Source organism: Balearica regulorum, chromosome 6, assembly GCF_011004875.1.
Source record: "Balearica regulorum gibbericeps isolate bBalReg1 chromosome 6, bBalReg1.pri, whole genome shotgun sequence".
In the NCBI taxonomy this organism is placed as follows: Eukaryota; Metazoa; Chordata; class Aves; order Gruiformes; family Gruidae; genus Balearica; species Balearica regulorum.
This window is the reverse complement of record NC_046189.1, coordinates 37,244,141-37,262,876: the sequence shown is the minus strand read 5'-3', so window position 1 is coordinate 37,262,876 and position 18,736 is coordinate 37,244,141. Positions and strand designations below refer to the sequence as shown.

The 18,736-nt window shown below is 36.2% G+C and overlaps 1 protein-coding gene across 1 annotated transcript in view; it reads left to right on the top strand.

Moving 5' to 3' along the window:
• Positions 1-13,531, top strand: part of LRP1B (LDL receptor related protein 1B) — a 742,991-nt gene extending 729,460 nt beyond the window's left edge. The window contains exons 87-91 of the mRNA XM_075757248.1: positions 3,145-3,221; positions 5,366-5,456; positions 7,689-7,833; positions 8,878-8,976; positions 11,539-13,531. Of these exons, the coding sequence (XP_075613363.1) occupies positions 3,145-3,221; positions 5,366-5,456; positions 7,689-7,833; positions 8,878-8,976; positions 11,539-11,679 (553 nt within the window). The 3' untranslated portion in view covers positions 11,680-13,531. The remainder of the gene's footprint in view (positions 1-3,144; positions 3,222-5,365; positions 5,457-7,688; positions 7,834-8,877; positions 8,977-11,538) is intronic.
• The last annotated feature ends 5,205 nt before the right edge of the window (positions 13,532-18,736 follow it).

The following is an 18,736-nucleotide window of genomic DNA, read 5'->3' as shown; positions in this document are numbered from 1 at the left end:
CCATACAACTGTTGGCAGTACTACAGAACAAAAGCTCCTGGTACCAAATTATTTGGAAAGGTACAAAATACTGTGCATCAAAGTGAACCAGAAGTCAGTTCCCATGCTAGGTACTGAGCAGCCTGAGTTTAAATGATCTAATATCAGAAAATGTTGTTATTAAGAACAATTTCTCTCTATGGTATCTGAAGACAATTGAACCTGGTTAAGACCTGCTCATTTCCCATGTTCCTACATGAACAGTTGTCCATGTCCCAACCCCATCATTATTCATGTGCCTGCTCATGGCTAATTTTCTATGTCAAATTCCCTTGTGGACAACATACTTTTCCCCTGGGCTTGCTTTCTTTTTCTATTCTGTCTGCCCAAGAGAAGTCTTTGCTAGCTTGCTGGACCATGAAAGGGCGATCATTTTACCTCTCGGTATGGAAGGAAATGACTGCCATCCTGTCTGCTTCAGTCCCGTTGAAGTTTACTGGAGACAGCAAGCATTTGGAAAAAATGAAAATGAGACTTTTCTCAAATGCCTCAGACATGTTTCAATATTGCTGACTTTTACAATTAAAATGCCAAGATTGGTAAACTGCTAATATTCTTACCTTGATTTGTTCCTCTGTTTACTACATATATAGCTGTAGGATTTCTTTCTTCAGCAGCTATGTGGTGTCATATCAGCTGTAAAAGTTTGAAGAGCGTAATTGTACATTATACCAATTTTCTCATAAGCTTATACTTGCACGCTTCATAGTGATTCTTTTGCCAGTCTCACTGTCTTATATTCTTTAAACTGTTTTAAAGCAGATTTATAGTAATGATTCTCTTATACAGCAGAAGCATTTGAAACCTTCAATATAAAGATTTAGGTACAAAGTGAAGATACGTCTAACTTTCAAAGACATCTTTCCCTTTCAATAGTGTAGTATTAAATGAAAATTGCCTCTCATAGCAAGCTTTAATCACATGAGCTGAAGCCGCAACAGCAATGATGCAAAACTTCCAGCAGGAAATATAAAGACTTTATTTCATGGTTGTCACATGCCAACAGTTTGGATCCCAGCAGAATATTCTAAGTATAAAGATTTATGGTGTTTCTCTACAAGAATGGAGATACTTATTTTGCAGCCATATGTTGAATAGTGATCTTCTGAAAACAACAAGTTCCTTGAATAGCATCTTAGTCACGTAGGCTGTCAGTGTAATCATTTCCATTTGATATAATTGCTGAAAAGAGAACTGTAAAAATGGAACAGATGCATCTTTTAGAAGATGAAAATCATGTATTCCATGTGACTTGGAATGTGCTAAAGTGGTGGTAGGCAGGAATGGACACATCAGTTGGTCAGTTTTAAAATACATCGTTGTGAACCATAATGTGTGTAATTAATTAGTAATTCGGGGGTTCCTTTGCAGTGAGGAAATTTAAGTCTGTATTTACCACGTTTATTTAAGTAAACAAATTTATTTCAGTGAACATGAAGAACTTACTAAATAATAATCCAATTCATCTATTGTGTGAAAATTTTTGAATCAACTGTCAATTAATAAACATGGTTTTAAAGACCATCTGTACCTTACATCTGTAGAGTTTGAGATAAGCACCTTCATAACATATCCTACCAAAAATGAAATTAGATTCTCAAAAGACAAAAGAGAGTCAAAAGCATCACCAGCAAAGCTGGCTAGGGCTCTCCTGTAAGAATTCCACAATTTTTGTCTGGAATATTTTGTACCTTTCCAAACCTTTTTGTATTATAGAACAATGTCAGTCGTTAAGCACGTCCACCTCTAAACTCTGCAATTTGTTAAATCCTTAGAAAGGCATCAGGTAACAGTAGTTCTTAGAAATGCGTGGAAGGTAATGCTCTATTGCATTTTCCTAAAGATAACTCACGTTGAAATTCAAAAATACTTAGAAAAAACATGATTCATTGCGCGTTATGCAACAGAAGCAGATGAAAAGTGACTACTTCCTGCCATTTCCACAAGGAGAGCTTGAGACTCTGTAGTAAGCTTAATCATATTTACAGCAGGATGAATAAGCAATTGAATTTCATTCAGGTATTTGCATCCATTTTTTGATGGATTTGCTGAGTCAGCATACAGAGACTCCTTCTGTTTGCTTGTATGCCTGGAGAGCATTCTGAATCCCATTTGAAGAAATATTTCCATACGGATATTCACACAAGGGAATTATAGCAGAATAACTGCCAGGCACCTGGCTCAGGAAGCATATATTCTGAACATAAACAGTGTTCAGGGCCCTCTGAAATCAGTAGATACTCCCGTCCCTTCTGGACAGCTCTTTATGCTGTAACTCACACCTGCTTACACACACACATGTATATATTTCCACAAATACACATTTAGTTACAGAGTTCAAAATTTAAAAAAATAAAGTCATTAAATGGTCGAATGTTCAGGAAAACATTTGAAAGCAAAGAGAAGGGGAACTTCAGTTAATTTGTGAATATTAATCAAAGATAGGTCTTAATTGTTCAAGTAAATTATTACAGCCAGGTCTGTAAGAACTATACTACAGTAAACTTTGCATTATCCAGAGCAATGGAGGACAGTAGAACTGTGGAAGGAGCCATTTAGGATGGATGCTAAGGGTTATTGGATGTGTGTAGTAGTTTATGTCCAGTCAGATATGCTTTGTGCAATAGGGACGTGGCTGTTAGAGCTTCTAGATCAAAGCTGACCCTAAAACAATATGGTGCAAATAAAGCGCCTCAGAATAAACCTGGCTGGACTAAGTTGGCTATGCATGGATCCAGCTCAAGTGTTCCTTCATTATCCCATTGCAGGTGGTAGTTGGTTTAATAAGACATTAATATACCATTGGTTATGCCTGTTGTTTTATTGTTCAAGAATTTTAGAAAAGGACTCTGGAATGAAGATTGCAGTGGTAATAACAGGAATTGGAGATACAAAGCTGTAGTTTTAAACTAAAAACGTACTCAGAATGTTGTAAGTGCCATGGCAGAGTACTGCTGACTCCTTCCATGAAGCTTAATGTTTAGTTTGTGGAATCATTGTTGTCATTCGTGTAGCTCTTGAGAAGATGCTGGTGGTCTCTTTAATAGGTTAGTGCGTTAACAGCTGACATCTTTTAATTTTGCCATCTTAATTGGGTCCTTTTAGATGTTCAGCCAACTGGTCAGGCACACAGTGTGAGAGGCCAGCTCCCAAAAGCAGCAAGTCTGACAATATCAGTACAAGTAAGTACTTCAAATAACTGCTATCACTTGTCAAATTTGGCTCTGTTTAGAAATGTTAACCTGGTGATACTTTGGCATGTGAGTTTGTGTCATGAAATGTGCTGGTTACCTGTAATTTTTTTATTAAAAAAACCCCCAAGTGTAGATCTCTCTCAACTCTTTGACTGACATTCTGTGTTTCATGAGGTGGTTCCATACAAGCCGTATGCTATACACTCACTGCTTCAAGGCTAGCCTGCACTCTTCTTAAAGAAAGTGTATCAAGCGGCAAGTGCTTGGTGATGTCACTGCTGTGCAGGAACTAGTACGAGGCCTCTGACCATTTAAGTCCTACTGAAAGCATCAAAAATAGAGTTATAAGTAGTTCATAACTTTTGCACAGGCTGTCTGCAGAGGTTTGAATTTTGCCTACTGTGAAAATCATCCTGAAAGTAAGAATAGCTCCTGTTGTTTTTTTTTTAAACACGTCTGTAAGCATAAAAGGATGGTATCGCTACACTACTGGCAGTTAAAACTGGACAGGGTTCCCCATGGTGCATTGAGTATGCTGATGGTACCCTCCTGTACGTGTCTCGGTCACATTTAACCCAACTGGAGCAGTAGAATGAATCGCCCGCTATTCAGGTCAGCTTGATGCTTAGGTGAAATCTTCCTAGTGATCCACACAAGTGAAATAACACTTCAAGCTGGAACTGGGCAAAAAACCAGCCAGAACCTAGAGCGGTGTTTCTTGTTGAGGGAATACCTGCCACACTCCGGGAAATGGGTCGTGGTCTCATGCCTGCTGCTTAGAGCCCAGGCTGCACCGTGGTCACTAGATGGCAACTCATGCCTGGTGAGCTTTCAGGTTTTTTCTTTAATGTTTACCTGCCAAGACAAAATGAACCTTTTTTTTTTTTTTTTTTTTTTTGCTCCTAAGTAGAACTTCATCCAGTTATTTATGAAATGTTATCTCAAAATAGCATTGTTGTAATGTCCTTTACGTGCTGAATCTTCATAAGCTGAAATGAACTCAGGATGCTTCAAGATTTTATTCACTGATACTTCATTTCAGGCCTCTGACAACCTGACTGACTTTTCAGTAAGCCTTCAGGCAAAACGCAAGGCATCTTTTTTAATTCTTTATTTAGACTGTGTTAAATGTAGAGCAGAGACTGCCAACAGCTTATTTTTTTAATAAATTCATAAATGAAACAACCAGCAATATTTTTGTTTTCCACCAGTTAAGGATTGTGGTTTTAAAGGAAATGCATGTCATTCCACATTGGCTTTATACTGGAGTCCTGTAGTTTATAAGGGCCAGTTCTTATACCATAAAATGATTTGTTGCATGCATTTCTTTATTGCCAGATACTTACATTAAAACTGAGAAATTCTTAGAAGGGTACAACTGCTGACCTTATTTTTGCAGGTAGTCTCATTTCAGTGAAGTTTTCTGCCAAAATAACGTTAATCCCATCTTCTTCTTCCCTGTTCCCTCCTCTCCTTTAACATCGCTGTCTGATCTGTGCACTGTTTTTCTGCTACATTAAGCATTATTGTAGTTTCCTTGATTGCCTATATCAACATAACAAAATTGTTGGCTCTCGAGTACAATGCAGTAAAATGCAGGAATGCACCAACCATCTAGAAATGAATCTTGCTTACCACTTTTCATTTCCCCACAAATAAAAGTAATAAATATAAATAAATGCTAATAATGTAATTCTTCAATCAGAGCCATGCCTACTGAATATTTAAAATTAATAGTTGCGTGATTTAAACTCCGGAAGGTGATGGTGGCAGTTAAAGTCCGTGGCCGTGCTGCTCCAATCCAAATTGCTCAGCAATTCCCCACACCTTCATACGGTATCGCTGCAAGTGAAGGCAGGGAATTAGTCCAAAGTCTATTGGTATCCAGAAAGAGGAAGCTCCTGATTTGTTGATAAAAGTACTTGTGTGTACACCTTTATCTGTAATGTTTTATTAATTTTTTTTTAATTCATCAGTGTTAAAATCTCAAATCAGTGAAGCTCATCACATGAAATTGCATTTGTTGGTGAGGGAAATTATTCTTTTTAAATTAATTTAACTGTCTTACAGCTGTGAAGAAATTATTAGATGTAGCTGTGAGTATTCAATGATATTTCCTTTTCCTGTTTTAGGAAGCATTGCAATCATTGTTCCTCTTGTTTTACTGGTGACTTTGATCACTACTCTGGTAATTGGACTATTTCTTTGTAAAAGAAAACGAAGGTAAGTAATTTTATATTGATGTATGAAGTTAAAAATAAGTCTTTAAAGTATATGCATTGTTTTGATATAAAAAAAAAAATCACTTTATATATGTTGAGCAGATATTAAAACCAACCATAACAAACAACCCAAACCTTGTGTCTGGATGCAGTGAGTTAGTTACATTTTGGTTCTTGCTGCAACAATCTTGTCTATTATTTATATTTATATTCCACATACGCTGCATAAGGACATGTAGTTCTTTTCTTATCCAGTTCGCTCAATCCTGCCAAAGCTGTATAAGTGCAAATAATTTTATTCAGGAACTTAGTGAACTTAGTAAAAGGAATTGATGTATTTCAATGGAACTGTGTAGTTAATATTGTTCATGTCTATAAGTACTTTCAGATAGACCCTGTGCAGATTTTCCAGGTTCTAGTTACAGTTCACTTCAATTTATTTACTTTGATTAGTTCTTTTCAATTTTATGTAAGTTGCAGTGAAGATGTAAACAATGTTCAAAGTATCTACTGTCGAGTCCCAAGCCTTGTCATCATTTCTTTAGTATCTTGCATAGGAAGCCGAATTACAGCACTGAACGGTGAATCTCTTGCTCTCATGAATTTAGCTGCCTTCCAGCTGCTAATGACCTTAGGGAGTGTAGTCGACATTTTGATTTTGGCCATTTCTTCAAAGGCCACATTGGGTGGCAGAGGAAATAAGGGTGTTTTTACTGTATGCAGACACCTGAGAGAGCTGCTAACTTTCCTGTGTTCAGAGAAACGAGTGGCAATGCAGATTTAACAAGGAAAGATTTCAGACAGTAAGGATGTGGCCAACTAGGGAAGACCTGGACTATTTCAGTCCTCTAGAGTAAAAGAGTCTTTTAAGTTACTATCGTTAACATCATGCATAGCTTCCCCCTGCAAACTGTGGTGTTAAGTAGTAAGCGTTAGTTTTTAAATCCTTTTTGAAAAGGCAACAATATAAATACATTCCCTGACCATACTGTTAGTAACAGTATGGCCCTCTTCCGTGGATGTCATCATGTGCTGCTGTACCTAAAGACCAAATTTAGTGATAGCCAAATCCCAAAAACCAGTTGCTGGTCTGTAAATTGCTTAAATGGAACGACTTCTTGAGAATAACTTGTTAAGTAATAGATCTTCAGTAGGCACATAGAACTAACCTCAAAAAAGAACTTTTTTTTTTTCCCTTAAAATTATATTTGAAAATGTATTTTAGAGGTTTTTTTAATCTCTTCAAAGACGACTGTCAAGTATTAAATTAGTATAGATGTTCAACACTTGTGCACTACAGATAAATGCTTATTTTAAGAATTTATATTTTTAAACCATTTCTGAAAAATACAGATCCTTTAGTGTACTGAATTTCAGACAGTGACTGCATCTTTCTCAACCAAACAAGAGCTCTTGACTATTATCATCCTGACTGTGACCTCCCTGTTATTCCCTTGGAATTCTAGAGAACATACTGCACTGGGAAAAATTACTCTCTTGAGGTTATTTCAATTGCTCAGAATAAAATCACCTCCTTACCTAAAATAAACGAATTCAGTAACTAAAAGAATTCAACTCAATCACTTATGTTTATTGATATCTAATTCAAGGTTAAAAATAAGACTCTATCTTTTATTAAAGTTTGGAAAAATTCAAGTTGAACTTTGGCATTCCAGTAACCACTGGCAGGGAATACAAACTGGAACTGTGAGAAGTTCGTACATTTTTAATGCATCGTAATGAAACAATTTGCTTGTCCTCAGATTACAACCGATTTTGGGCAACTGATTTCAAATGGAAGTGAAATGAATGAGCAAGGGAACATGACTCATATTCACTCCATCTTCATTACTGCAGGGAATCTGCAATGGATTTGCAAGGCTTTCCCTGGGAAGTGAGGGAAATCTGGAAACAGCAGGGAGAAGTCAGGGTTATAGACAATGAGTGAGCACTTTGTATGAATTCATAGCACTACAGCCAAACTGAGAAAAACAATAAAAAACTAGTTCCAGTTTATGTGAGATACATACAGACTCAGATTGCACTTGGTTTGGAAAATGCAAGGATTTTCTGATTGTGTCTGCAGGAAACACTGTTTCATCCTGTTGGTCTTAATGATTAAAAATTAATAAAATAAAATTTGTAATATTTTAGAATGAAGCATCCAATAAATTTCTCAAAAAGTCACTAGCTCTTTTTTTTTTTTTTTTTTTTTTTTATTTATGCATTATAGGACAAAAACTATCAGAAGACAGCCCATTATAAATGGAGGAATCAATGTCGAAATCGGCAATCCGTCATATAACATGTATGAGGTGGGCCATGATCACAGTGAAGGTGGTCTTTTAGCCTCAGATTTTACTGTAAATGCAGAAAAGGTATTTTTTTTCTTTTTCTAATGGCAAAATCACTACCTCTTTTGTCTTGCAAAGGTTTTGACTTTAAATATAATTAATAGAAACATAAAACAATGACATTTAGATTTAGCTACACAATGAATATAAAGGCAAGTTAGATTTTGGTAGAATAAACTTAATGTGTGTATATATATCTATATACACACACAGCTGTTTTGCAGTCTGATGCTTGCTGATGGACAATATTCCTAGTGCTTGCATTTTACCAAAACTGAGGTAGAACTACACTATGAAATGAGTTTTTTGTCATAGATACATCTGCTTCAGTTGCCAAATCATAACCTATCTAGTTGCAAATACTGAATGGAAATATATTATCATACAGTCTACCTTTTGAAGTGTGAAAGAGTGTATTCATACATATGAAACTAACTTATTTCATATATGAAAACTTCCAAAAGCATAAAGAATTCAGTGTTCTGGCTGGATAGATAGATTAAATGTTTACACAAAGCTAGTAAGTATTATCATTTTCTTGTAAAAGATGCTGTCACTTCTCCAGCATTCTTCAGTGCTTTGAACTCCCTGAGTGATGTGACATGGGATGAACGAGTTAATGCTGCGATATCTTTCCTAGAGCTCCGTAATCAGACATACACCAAAGGGCAGCCATCATTCTGTGGCATTTCTGACAAAGCAATAACCGGATTACTGCTAGCTCTAGGAATGCCATCGCTGAATCACATAGTCAGTGTGCTGAATACAAGAGGTAAGCTGAAAATGCAGTTACTCACTGGAGGAAGAGTAACTAAGCCAATGGTTATTGTGAAGTCTGGCTCTAATTCTTAATGGAAAATTACTTTAAAATGCTGAATTTTATTCTCTTATTGAATACGAGAATTTTTCACACTGAAGAATATCTGTAAGTAGATTTTTTTTTTTTTTAAATTGTAAATCACTCTAAAAGAATGTTTTTAATCAGTGCACTGTTTATTTAACAGTGTTGATAAGTACGCTTGGAAGATGCTCTCTTGGCACAGAAACTAAAATTTTCTGTTTATGCAGGCCAGATACATAGGGGGAGGGCCCACTGCATTCAAGCTTCCCCACACAGCTCCATCAATCTACTTAAACTCTGACTTGAAAGGACCGCTGTCAACAGGGGTGAGAAATGATGATTCAAATCCATTTCATTCCACCACAGCCCCTTTCTAAAGAAAGTTTGTTTGTCATTTTAGGATTCAGGCATTTTCTGTTTGTTTTTGATTTTGTTTTTCTTCTTTTAATGGCAAGAAGAATGACAGTAAATCATACGTTTTTCCATTGGAAATGAAGGGTTCCTCTCTGCATATAAAATTTCACCTGTACCCATCATTGTAACATGATCTAAAACTGCAAATGTGTCTTTGCAAAGGAATGCAAAGCCGGGAAGCAATATGATGCTTTTCCATGGCATTACATAAGTTTAGCATAGCATTCACAGCCACATATCTTGATATATTTGCAATTTAATTACAGGCATTTAGTGAAGTTTTTCAAACTGAAAGAAGTTCCCTAATAAGTGAAAACAAGTTCTTTTTGTTTTAGAGGAATTTGATACACACTAAAATGAACAACATCCTTTAATGTTTGCAATGCAATTATTGATTGTTCAGCTTTCAATCAATTTTTATCATAAAATAATTACTTTTAAAACATCAGAATTTGACTGCAATTTAGCATGATGTTTGCATTGAAATTTAAAATACTAAAAAGGGACGTCAATATGACATTCATTTTCATGTGCTTCAGTATATATATTCATCTCTTGTGCCGTTTGTGTTTTTGCATGATTGTAGTATGTTGTATTTGGAAGTTTAACAATTTGTGTAGGGTATGATATTTCTGATGGAGCACAAAACCATGGATGGTGAAAGCTAGACTATATGCCCATCTCAGCATTAACTCTTTCTGTTATTCAAGTCACTCCAGTTACTTTCTGTACCTCACTGTACTGCATTAGGTTATCCGTACCCACTCAAAGAGGTATCGTGAGGCAGAGCCTACTATTATATTAATAATTATTATTGTTATATTAATAATACTATTAATAACTCCATAAGGCACTATCTAGATGCCAGGCATCTCTGTTCTGTTATGGTTATCATCCTTAATAATGATTGTCAATGAAATAAAATTCCAGTCAATTGAAATAAAACTAAATTTCTCTTTTCCTAAATTTCTGATTATGGTCATTATGACAAGTGTAAAGATCTCTAATTCAATGGGGACAGACAGGTATGACTGAGAGTTTGGTCTCATAAATTACTGCAGCAGTTGATTGCGTATTTATGTTCCATTAATATAGAAGAGTAGATTTTTTTTATTTTTTTTTTTTTTTTAAATAGAGGTGACTCTCCTTTTTCTGCCTCCATTCTGGGAAAGTGTGAAACACCAGGCAATCACTTTATCATCTGTAATAAATGGAATAGGCAGCTTTTAACTAACTGAGTAGCTGCTGTAGCTAGCCAGCCTAAGAAATATCTGAATCCTGGGTTCAGAAATGGTATTGACCAACAGGGAAGGGAAGAATTAAGGTTCTAGACATCTTCCATTCCTTGTTACCCAGGTGTACTCAGGATATCTGCAAGTCAAGAACACTTACCCACTTGTGTTTTGGGTAATTTAAAGTTTAGCCACTTCTTACACACACCAAACAATTTATCTATTTTATAGCTTACTGGTGTTCCACTCAGGATTGGTGTCAGCAAAGCTGTGCTGTTTCATTAGTTACAAGGAAGAGGGATATTTTGACCATAAGGTACCCTTTCCAGTTACTATAGGTAAAAAGCTGAACATCAGGTTGCATAGCAAAGGTCTTCTAGGAGACAATAAAGGCACAAAGTATAAAGGCATTATTGGAGACATTTACATGATAAACCTTGGATAGTGCTTTCTCCTTAGCACAAGTGATACGAGAGTAAGTTTTCGTCCATGTTATACATCATTCTCTTCTCGGACTCAGGAGATTTCTCATATACTGAAGTGCTTTGCAGAATTAAATCAGACTTGTCCTATATTGAAGTATCATTCATTTCGGTAGATTTTTTAATTACAGTCCAAACTACCAAAACTGTTGAGAAAATACTTCTCAATCTGTAACTACTATGATATATTAAGAGTTATGCTGGTTTATTATTAAAGTTTACTTTACATTACGAAAGTATTGAATTTTTGGTCAAATCATGTTGTATATTTGGGCCACAGAATTCGAAAACATGGTCAGCTATTGATGGGATGCTGATGTCTTAGAACAGGTAATATATGGAAACTGTTGGTTGCAGTTTTCTACTGTTAAACTTGTCACATGGTCTCACAGTGCACCTTCTCTATAAACTTCTTCATATCTATTCTGAAATCTTCCAGTGTAATAAGGTGGACAAGTCAACTTCAGAGACATTTTTCAAGGTTTTTGTTTTAATTTTTGTCATTTTTTTATGGTTTTAATATCATAATATGCTGCATGTCACATCATTGATTATTTTAATAGCATGTCTTATCATGAATTTAATTTTTAACTAAATAATTAACTCATTATCAGGTTTGCAGAAGTCCAGGTATCTATTAAATATGTCCAATTATATTTTACATGTACTTGTTCTTGCTTTAACAAAACCATTTCCATTTCCATAAACATTTATTTTGGTTTAATCCGACTGATCTAATGTATGCTTAATTTCTCTGCAGCCAACAAATTACGCCAATCCAGTATATGCAAAGTTATACATGGATGGACAAAACTGTCGAAACTCCTTAGCAAGTGTTGATGAAAGAAGAGAACTCCTTCCAAAGAAAATAGATATTGGGATAAGGGAGACTGTGGCATAATCTGCTGTTACCTTTTATACTCTGTATAAATGTATAAAATATAAGGATTACTTTTCTATGTACCAACAGTATTATAATTGTTTTGGCATCAGCATTACCTCTTGGTTTTTGTTTGGTTGATTGTTTTCTGGGTTCTTCTTTTGCTGATGACTTTTGACTGACCATTTGTAAGGTATTTTTATGAAAAAGAAACTGCACTACGGTACAATTTACAACAATGCTGCTGGAATAACACACCTTTAAATTTGTTAAAATTGCAAACAACATATTCGTTTGTAGCGTGAAAATGAGCAATCTATTTTCTATGAACTTTTTTGGTTCTACTTAATCAATGAAGATGGTATCTGCACTTTTTCATTATGTAGTCTGAAAGCTGTAGTACAGTGTGTAATTTTGTTTATTTTAAATGGTGAAAGAATGATTGAATGGTCTACTCTCTTCTTTGTGCCCATTAGAATTTCTCTTCAGATCCTGATAAAGCTAGATAACTTTTCACAAACAAACATAACTTGCTTTTAAATTAGCTTTAGGTTTCCAAGAAGTAAACAAGACTATAGAAATGAAACATCTAATGATCTGCATGAACACAATGATTATGTTTCAGAAATTCAGTGACTGTACATGATATACTAAACATATATACCATGTAAACAAGCTTTGTATTTATTAAAACCTTATAGAACATAGTAACGATATATCTTGGGAGCTGAAACCTTACTTGCTGTGGGACAAAGCATATGAACTCCAACAGTCCTGTAGGACAGTAGCCACCCTAGAGCACAAGAGGGCATTGCCTACACATGCATTACGTGTTTATTCACTTAATCACATGCGTTACTTATGGATTAATAATTCCCCAACACATACCAAGCAGTAGGGAAAAAACTAACCCCCAAACCTTAAGCACACACGGATGATCACAGCATTCAGTTTTGACAATCACAAAAAAGTCATACCTGTGTAGAGATATTGAAGAATACAAAACACAGCAGTTTCTTTAAATGACAATAAACTGTGATATTGCTGAGGTAAAACATAACCAAATTGCATATTAGTGAAACCTTACCTAAGCCCGAGTTTCAGTAGTCTGGGTTAAGTATTGAAATCCAGTTATCGAAAGTGAAAAGCATCAGTATCAGTTTCCAGCACTTGCTCTGACCTGGTCTGCTTTCTGTTGTTGCTAAGAGGAAAAATCTGACTCACCTTTTTTTAATTTTGATGGAAATAAAGAATACAGTTTCTTTCAGGTTTGAACTGAATCAAAATATTTTATACATAACTTTAAAGGCACAAAAGACTTATTCACACATATACTGTGGAGGACTCTTCCTTCCTCTGCTAGACATGACTGACTTTTAGCTATCATAATATATTAACCTAACAGATTAAATATGTTTGTGGTTGCTCTTTATTCCCTTTGTACAAGCATTACAAAAATAACTGCTGTTTTATAAAAGATTTTTGTTGTACTATTGTGCATGCATACTACCTATTTCTAAACTTTGCCATATTGGGGCCTTTATAAAACTCTTGATTTATGTAATACTAGTGCAATTTTGCTTCAACAATGTTATGCATATCATAAACTTTTTCAGGTTCTTGTTTAAGTACATTTTTTTAAATTGAACAGTATTTTTCATTTTGGTTATAATAGTCATTTTGCCTATGTTTCTACAATGAAGTGTTAAATTCTTTATAAAAAAAATTGTTGACTGATTTATTTAAATGAAAATCTACATACTTAATTCAGTGTGTTGACTAATTTTTAAATTTAACTTACAAAATGAAACCTAAAGAAGATCAAATTGAAGGGAAAGAACATTACTTTGTACAAATGGCTAACTTCTTTTTCTTAATGACAATTTTTACTTTTTATACAACTTCTATTTGAATGTTTTTGCAGCTCTGCACATGTTGGATAACTTAGGTGTATAGCTGTACATTGTGTCAATTGAATTTTAAAACGATTTTATTTTCTATAAAAATACTGTATTAAATAGTTTCATATCATACAGCTATGATTCCACAGGTTCTGCCTTTATTCCGCTGACATCATCAGGGTTGGATTTGGCCCTCAATTTTTGCATAATTACAGTTGTTATGAGGCATAAGTAGTTGGCCTTTTCAGAAACATGACTTTATTTTCTGGCAGAGAATCTCACGTCTTTAATACTCAGGTAGAACTAAATTTTAAGTAGTAGGTATACAATAACATGAGTTTGAAATCATGAACTCTTACACGGACCTGATGAAATGTATTTATTGTGATGTCTCATGTTTTCTTTCAGTGAGACATTTTTATTTACTTTACACTTGTTTAAGTGTAAATTAAATTTATTTATTTTCTTAGAAATACACAGTTGATGTCAGTGGAGCTATTAGATGTTGAATATTAGATCAGAATCTGGTCTTAAGTTTATAGGCAGAATTTTGACGGAGATACTGAGATCTAACACTGCCATGCCTTAAAGATCTTTAAATTACACATCAGTGTAATAATCCCCAAAGGACTTTGTTTGTTTTTTACTTTACCAAGGTTCTCCATAGGAACCGTTTCTCACAATCCTTTAACAGTCCCAGAATCCCCAGGCTCTGTAGCTGTGCAAAACACACAAGGAGCTGGAGAGTGAAAGACTGAGAACCTGATCAATAACCTGTACGCGCATTCTCGTAAGTTCAGTAAAATAATGTTGGGCAGGAAATTCTATAAACTTCTATAAGGAACAACAACAATTTTTAACTGTCTGCATTTCCACAGCCTTCTTGCTGTTACTAATGCCACAGATTCATGTGTGTTTTAAGTTGACATAAACTTAGAAGAAAAAAATTTGGATAAATGTTCCTGTATCACTGATTAAACCATCTGTCTCTTCAGGGTATAGTTGCGAGGTTTTTTGTGGTTGCTTTCCTGAAGATACTAATGACATTTCATGTGAAATGCTAGTACTGTACTATTTCACTGAATTCATCAGGGTAGAATTTTTCTTCCACAGTACTAATAATTTTTCTTAGCCATGTGAAGCAGTTTGTGGGTTCCATAAATATCAAGTATTAAAATTATTCAGGGAAATGGAACTTCCGATAAATCTAACCCTGAAATACACTGTGCATTTACTTTTAACTCTTAGGCTTTAAGAGTTTTAAGGAATGGTTGAAGGTTCCTGGGTGACCATGATATACAGCTCTATGTCTCTTTTTATTTACATTACCCATGTTTTCATTCAACAGAAGAAAAACCCCAAACATGTAAGCGTGAAGGGTGACATGATGTACTCCATCACAAACTAGGTTCTTAAATTCTTTGCTGCATGAAGAAGCTCTATGCAAAGCATAGAAAAGAAAGCATTTGTGCCAAATTTTATGTAATTGCGTTTAATGGATTATTTTTTCTCCCACAGAGGTTATGCTAGTATATTTGCATGTAACAACAGTGCAGTGGAGTCCTTGCCTTGTGATCGGCCTCTTGTTCTATGCAAGAGTTGGCATAAACACTAAATTATGACAACAAAAGTTCAAAACAACAAACTGAAGTTGATGCTCTTGCCACTTTGATTAGTCATTCTGCACAACTAAGATTGCCAACGTGAATACAGTCCTGTTGATAAACACACTAGGAAGCACATTTGAGAATATTTATTTCGATGTGCATTTTTTAATTGGTCTTTCATTTCCAAGACAGTCGTGGGGTTTGTTTGCAGAAGGAAAGCTCTGTAGCGGAATGCCTTCAAAACTTCTACCCAAGTTCATTATCTATCAGTGAGTTTGTGGACAAGGTCCTAATGTAACAATAATTATTTTATCAAGCTCTTAGTGACCAGAAACAGTGTGGTCACATATGTAATAAAATTTTCTGTAAAAACATTTCAGAAAATCTGTTCACAGAAAAGTGCATAATGTATCAGAATAAAACCATGCATCTTCTTGTGCATCCCCCTTTTTGGAGGATGAGAAGATGATGAAAGAAATGTCAGTGATAATAAAAGGTCCTCAAGGTAATCAGCCTTAAAAATAAAGACATTTTTTATGTGGAACAAGGAGGCCAATAGTGAATCTTGTCTGTCTAGCCCTGGGCCTCCCTGCAAAGATATTGAGGCATTTGGAATTTTTCAAGTTTTAGATGGGCAGAAGTATGGCTGACAGAAGGAATGATAATTTATCATCCTAGTGCTCTAATTTATTGCGCTTACCATCTCCACATGTGTGAAATACAGATCTGATGAAAATAAGGGTGTCTAATTTAGTGCCTGTATTGTAAGATGACAAAAAAGGAGCAAAAAGAAGCATAAAGCATCTTTTTGCTTCCCTATGCCAGCTGCACATCACTTGGTACATGTTGTGACTCTCATGACCTCTGACAGTGGTCTTCAAAGTAGTACTTGAATAGAGGGAACTGTCTGCTGGCCTCAAGAGCACGTTGAATGAGTTTTTTCCAGGAAAGAAGATAATGATACTACTACCTCCACTACTGCTACTAAACCTAATAATGATCACTTTTTGTAAAAAAAAAAAAATAAAAAATATCAAGTTCTGTACATATACACAATATGTACAGTTTCAGAACTGATCATTTTCACAGGTGAGTAGAAAGGAAGATCTGAAACTGCCATGGAAATATGGGATATATTAATTTAGGATTACTATTAAGCTCTTTTAAAGGGAGTGGTCAACCTGGAGGGAAAAAAGGGATTATACAAGCTGATCGCTGGATTTTTCTGAATCTTAAGCAAACAACTTTGAATGTTACAAGAGTTGGCACCTCAAAAGATTTCAGAAAAAAAGGTGTGTAGTCAAACAGTTTCTCACTTGTGTTGCATGTTGGCAATGCACAAGCAGCAATCCTCTGTCATATAAGTAGGCGTTTGATAATTCGTTAGAGTAAGATAAGCACACGTATATACAGGGCAGCACTGGCTGAAGAGGTGATCTGCTCAACAAGGTCAGTGTTCAGGCACCTGCGTAGCTCACGAGGTTGGGAAGGGATTGCACTCGAGCCTCGGCGGAGTGGGTTTCCACCTGCATCGACGTGCCTGCGTGTGCTGATGCCTAAATCTGGTGAGCTGTGTGTGAGCACCATGCACTGAGCTCTGTAGCAGGCCAGTACCTAAACCAGACCAGCAGCCTGAAGGGTCTTGCTCTGCCCAAAGAGCAGGAGACAATGTTTGTAAGATACAGAGTTTTAATGCCATTGACAACTGTAAGGTTTGGGCATCACCCACATGGCTAATAGGGTATCCCAGTCTAAGGGTGGTGGAGTCCTGGTCTATTAGAAGGACAGGAATGAACCTTTGAAGAGCACGATGTTGCTGTTGTGAGAGCACTCCCATCTGATAGGAACGTTACAGCACAGAGAATGTCAGATGGAGCTGTGCCTTCCGTCCCGGACCTTACGCCCCACTGGTGGGCATTATCGTGCCCAGTCTTTGTTTCATGGTATTCAGAAAGAATAGCCAAGTGTCCGTACCTCTGACTGAGAGGTTACAGGATGCACTGTCAGCTCTGAGACTGTTTCCCTGGATAATTGACTCTATCTGGGCTTGTGTGTCAGACTCAAGCAAAATGTGTCTGCTCCCGTGACAGAGCAGTTGCTTGGAGCGCCATTCACACTTTTAACAGGTCTTACTCCAAGCAGAAGTGAGAAGGGATGCTCCTGCTCTTGGCAGGCTGCTCTTCCCCTTCGGTTAGGTGAGCAGCCTGCGCTTTCCCCTGAGGAACTGGTACAGATACGGATAAACACTGGTTTTCCTCTGGGGCGAGTTGTCTATATGTAATTCACAGCCCCATCCTTTGATTTTTCACTGCCAAGAAAGAAGGTGTGGAAAACATTGTGACTTCATTTGAGAGTAAAAGAGACAAAGGTTTGCTCCTCTTTCACAAAATCTTAAGAAATGCAGTGAAAGCTTACACATGTCCTTATGGATGCTGTGCCTGCAGTGGTTGCACATAGACGTGCTTCCAGTGTGAGTATGCATATAGACAAAACATCTTAAAGAACAGCAGTGCCAGGTAAGTGATTTTAATTTCCGCAGAGAAATTATGTTGTTGTTCAGATGCAGTGAGCATGTCCCACCCTGTATTTTGCTGGAACAAGTCTCTAAAATGGTTTTCCACCCGTATATCTGAGGGGATCTTGATAATTTAATGGAGAGAGTTTTCCTGAGATACCATGGTGATCACTATTGTACGATGTCTGACAGCAGCATGCCGATAACTCAGTTTAAGTATCATCTAAGGTTGGCAAATGGCATTACATGGGTTGCAGGTGACCCTTTTTACCCAGATACATGCTTCCTGGTGACTCACGAGTCCTGAATTTCAAACAGTAGTTCCCAATGTTGGTGAGTGTGAAGCAGAGCAAATAGACCTTTGCTGGAATTATATGTTGCCACTGTGAACTTAAAATAGAGGGGAAAAAAAAAAGAAAAAAAAAAAAAAAGAATTTATCTGTTGATTCTAAAGCCCAGATCTTGTTAAGAGCTTTGATGTTAGTTGTGCAGCTAATGTCCTTGTCCAGATCTTGCTGCCATATAGTTAGCAAACCTCATCTCCTGTGGGAGCTAGCTCCCATAGCCTACAGAAATTTGATAAATATTATAGAAACTTTGAAAAAGGTTGGAGGGAGTAGCTCAGTATCAGTGTGGGAGCTGCCCAACAGAAATTCTGCACACTTGGTGAAATATGATATGAAAATAATTATTTTGCAAACCAGGAACCTCAAACTTACAGAAGTACAGCAGCTAGAGTCATGTTATTGTTTCAAGCTGATAGAGGTCCATAACCAATTTTCTTTTTAAACGGAAAAGGAAGCAATGTGAATAATGCTTTAGTAATGTTCCCACATAGTGGGAGGGGGTCTGCCACATCTTATAACAATATGTCAGAAGAGATGTCCTTAAGGAAGAATAGACTGGTGAGAGTGAGGTGGAATGGGAGGTGTTAAAGTTGCCCTTCTCCAGGCATGGCTGTGGATCCTAACACCTCCTCCTACCCCACCCAAAAAAGTAATGTGTGCATATCCTGCATGTTTCAGTGTGTGGGCTCGTAATTGCTCTACTTAAAA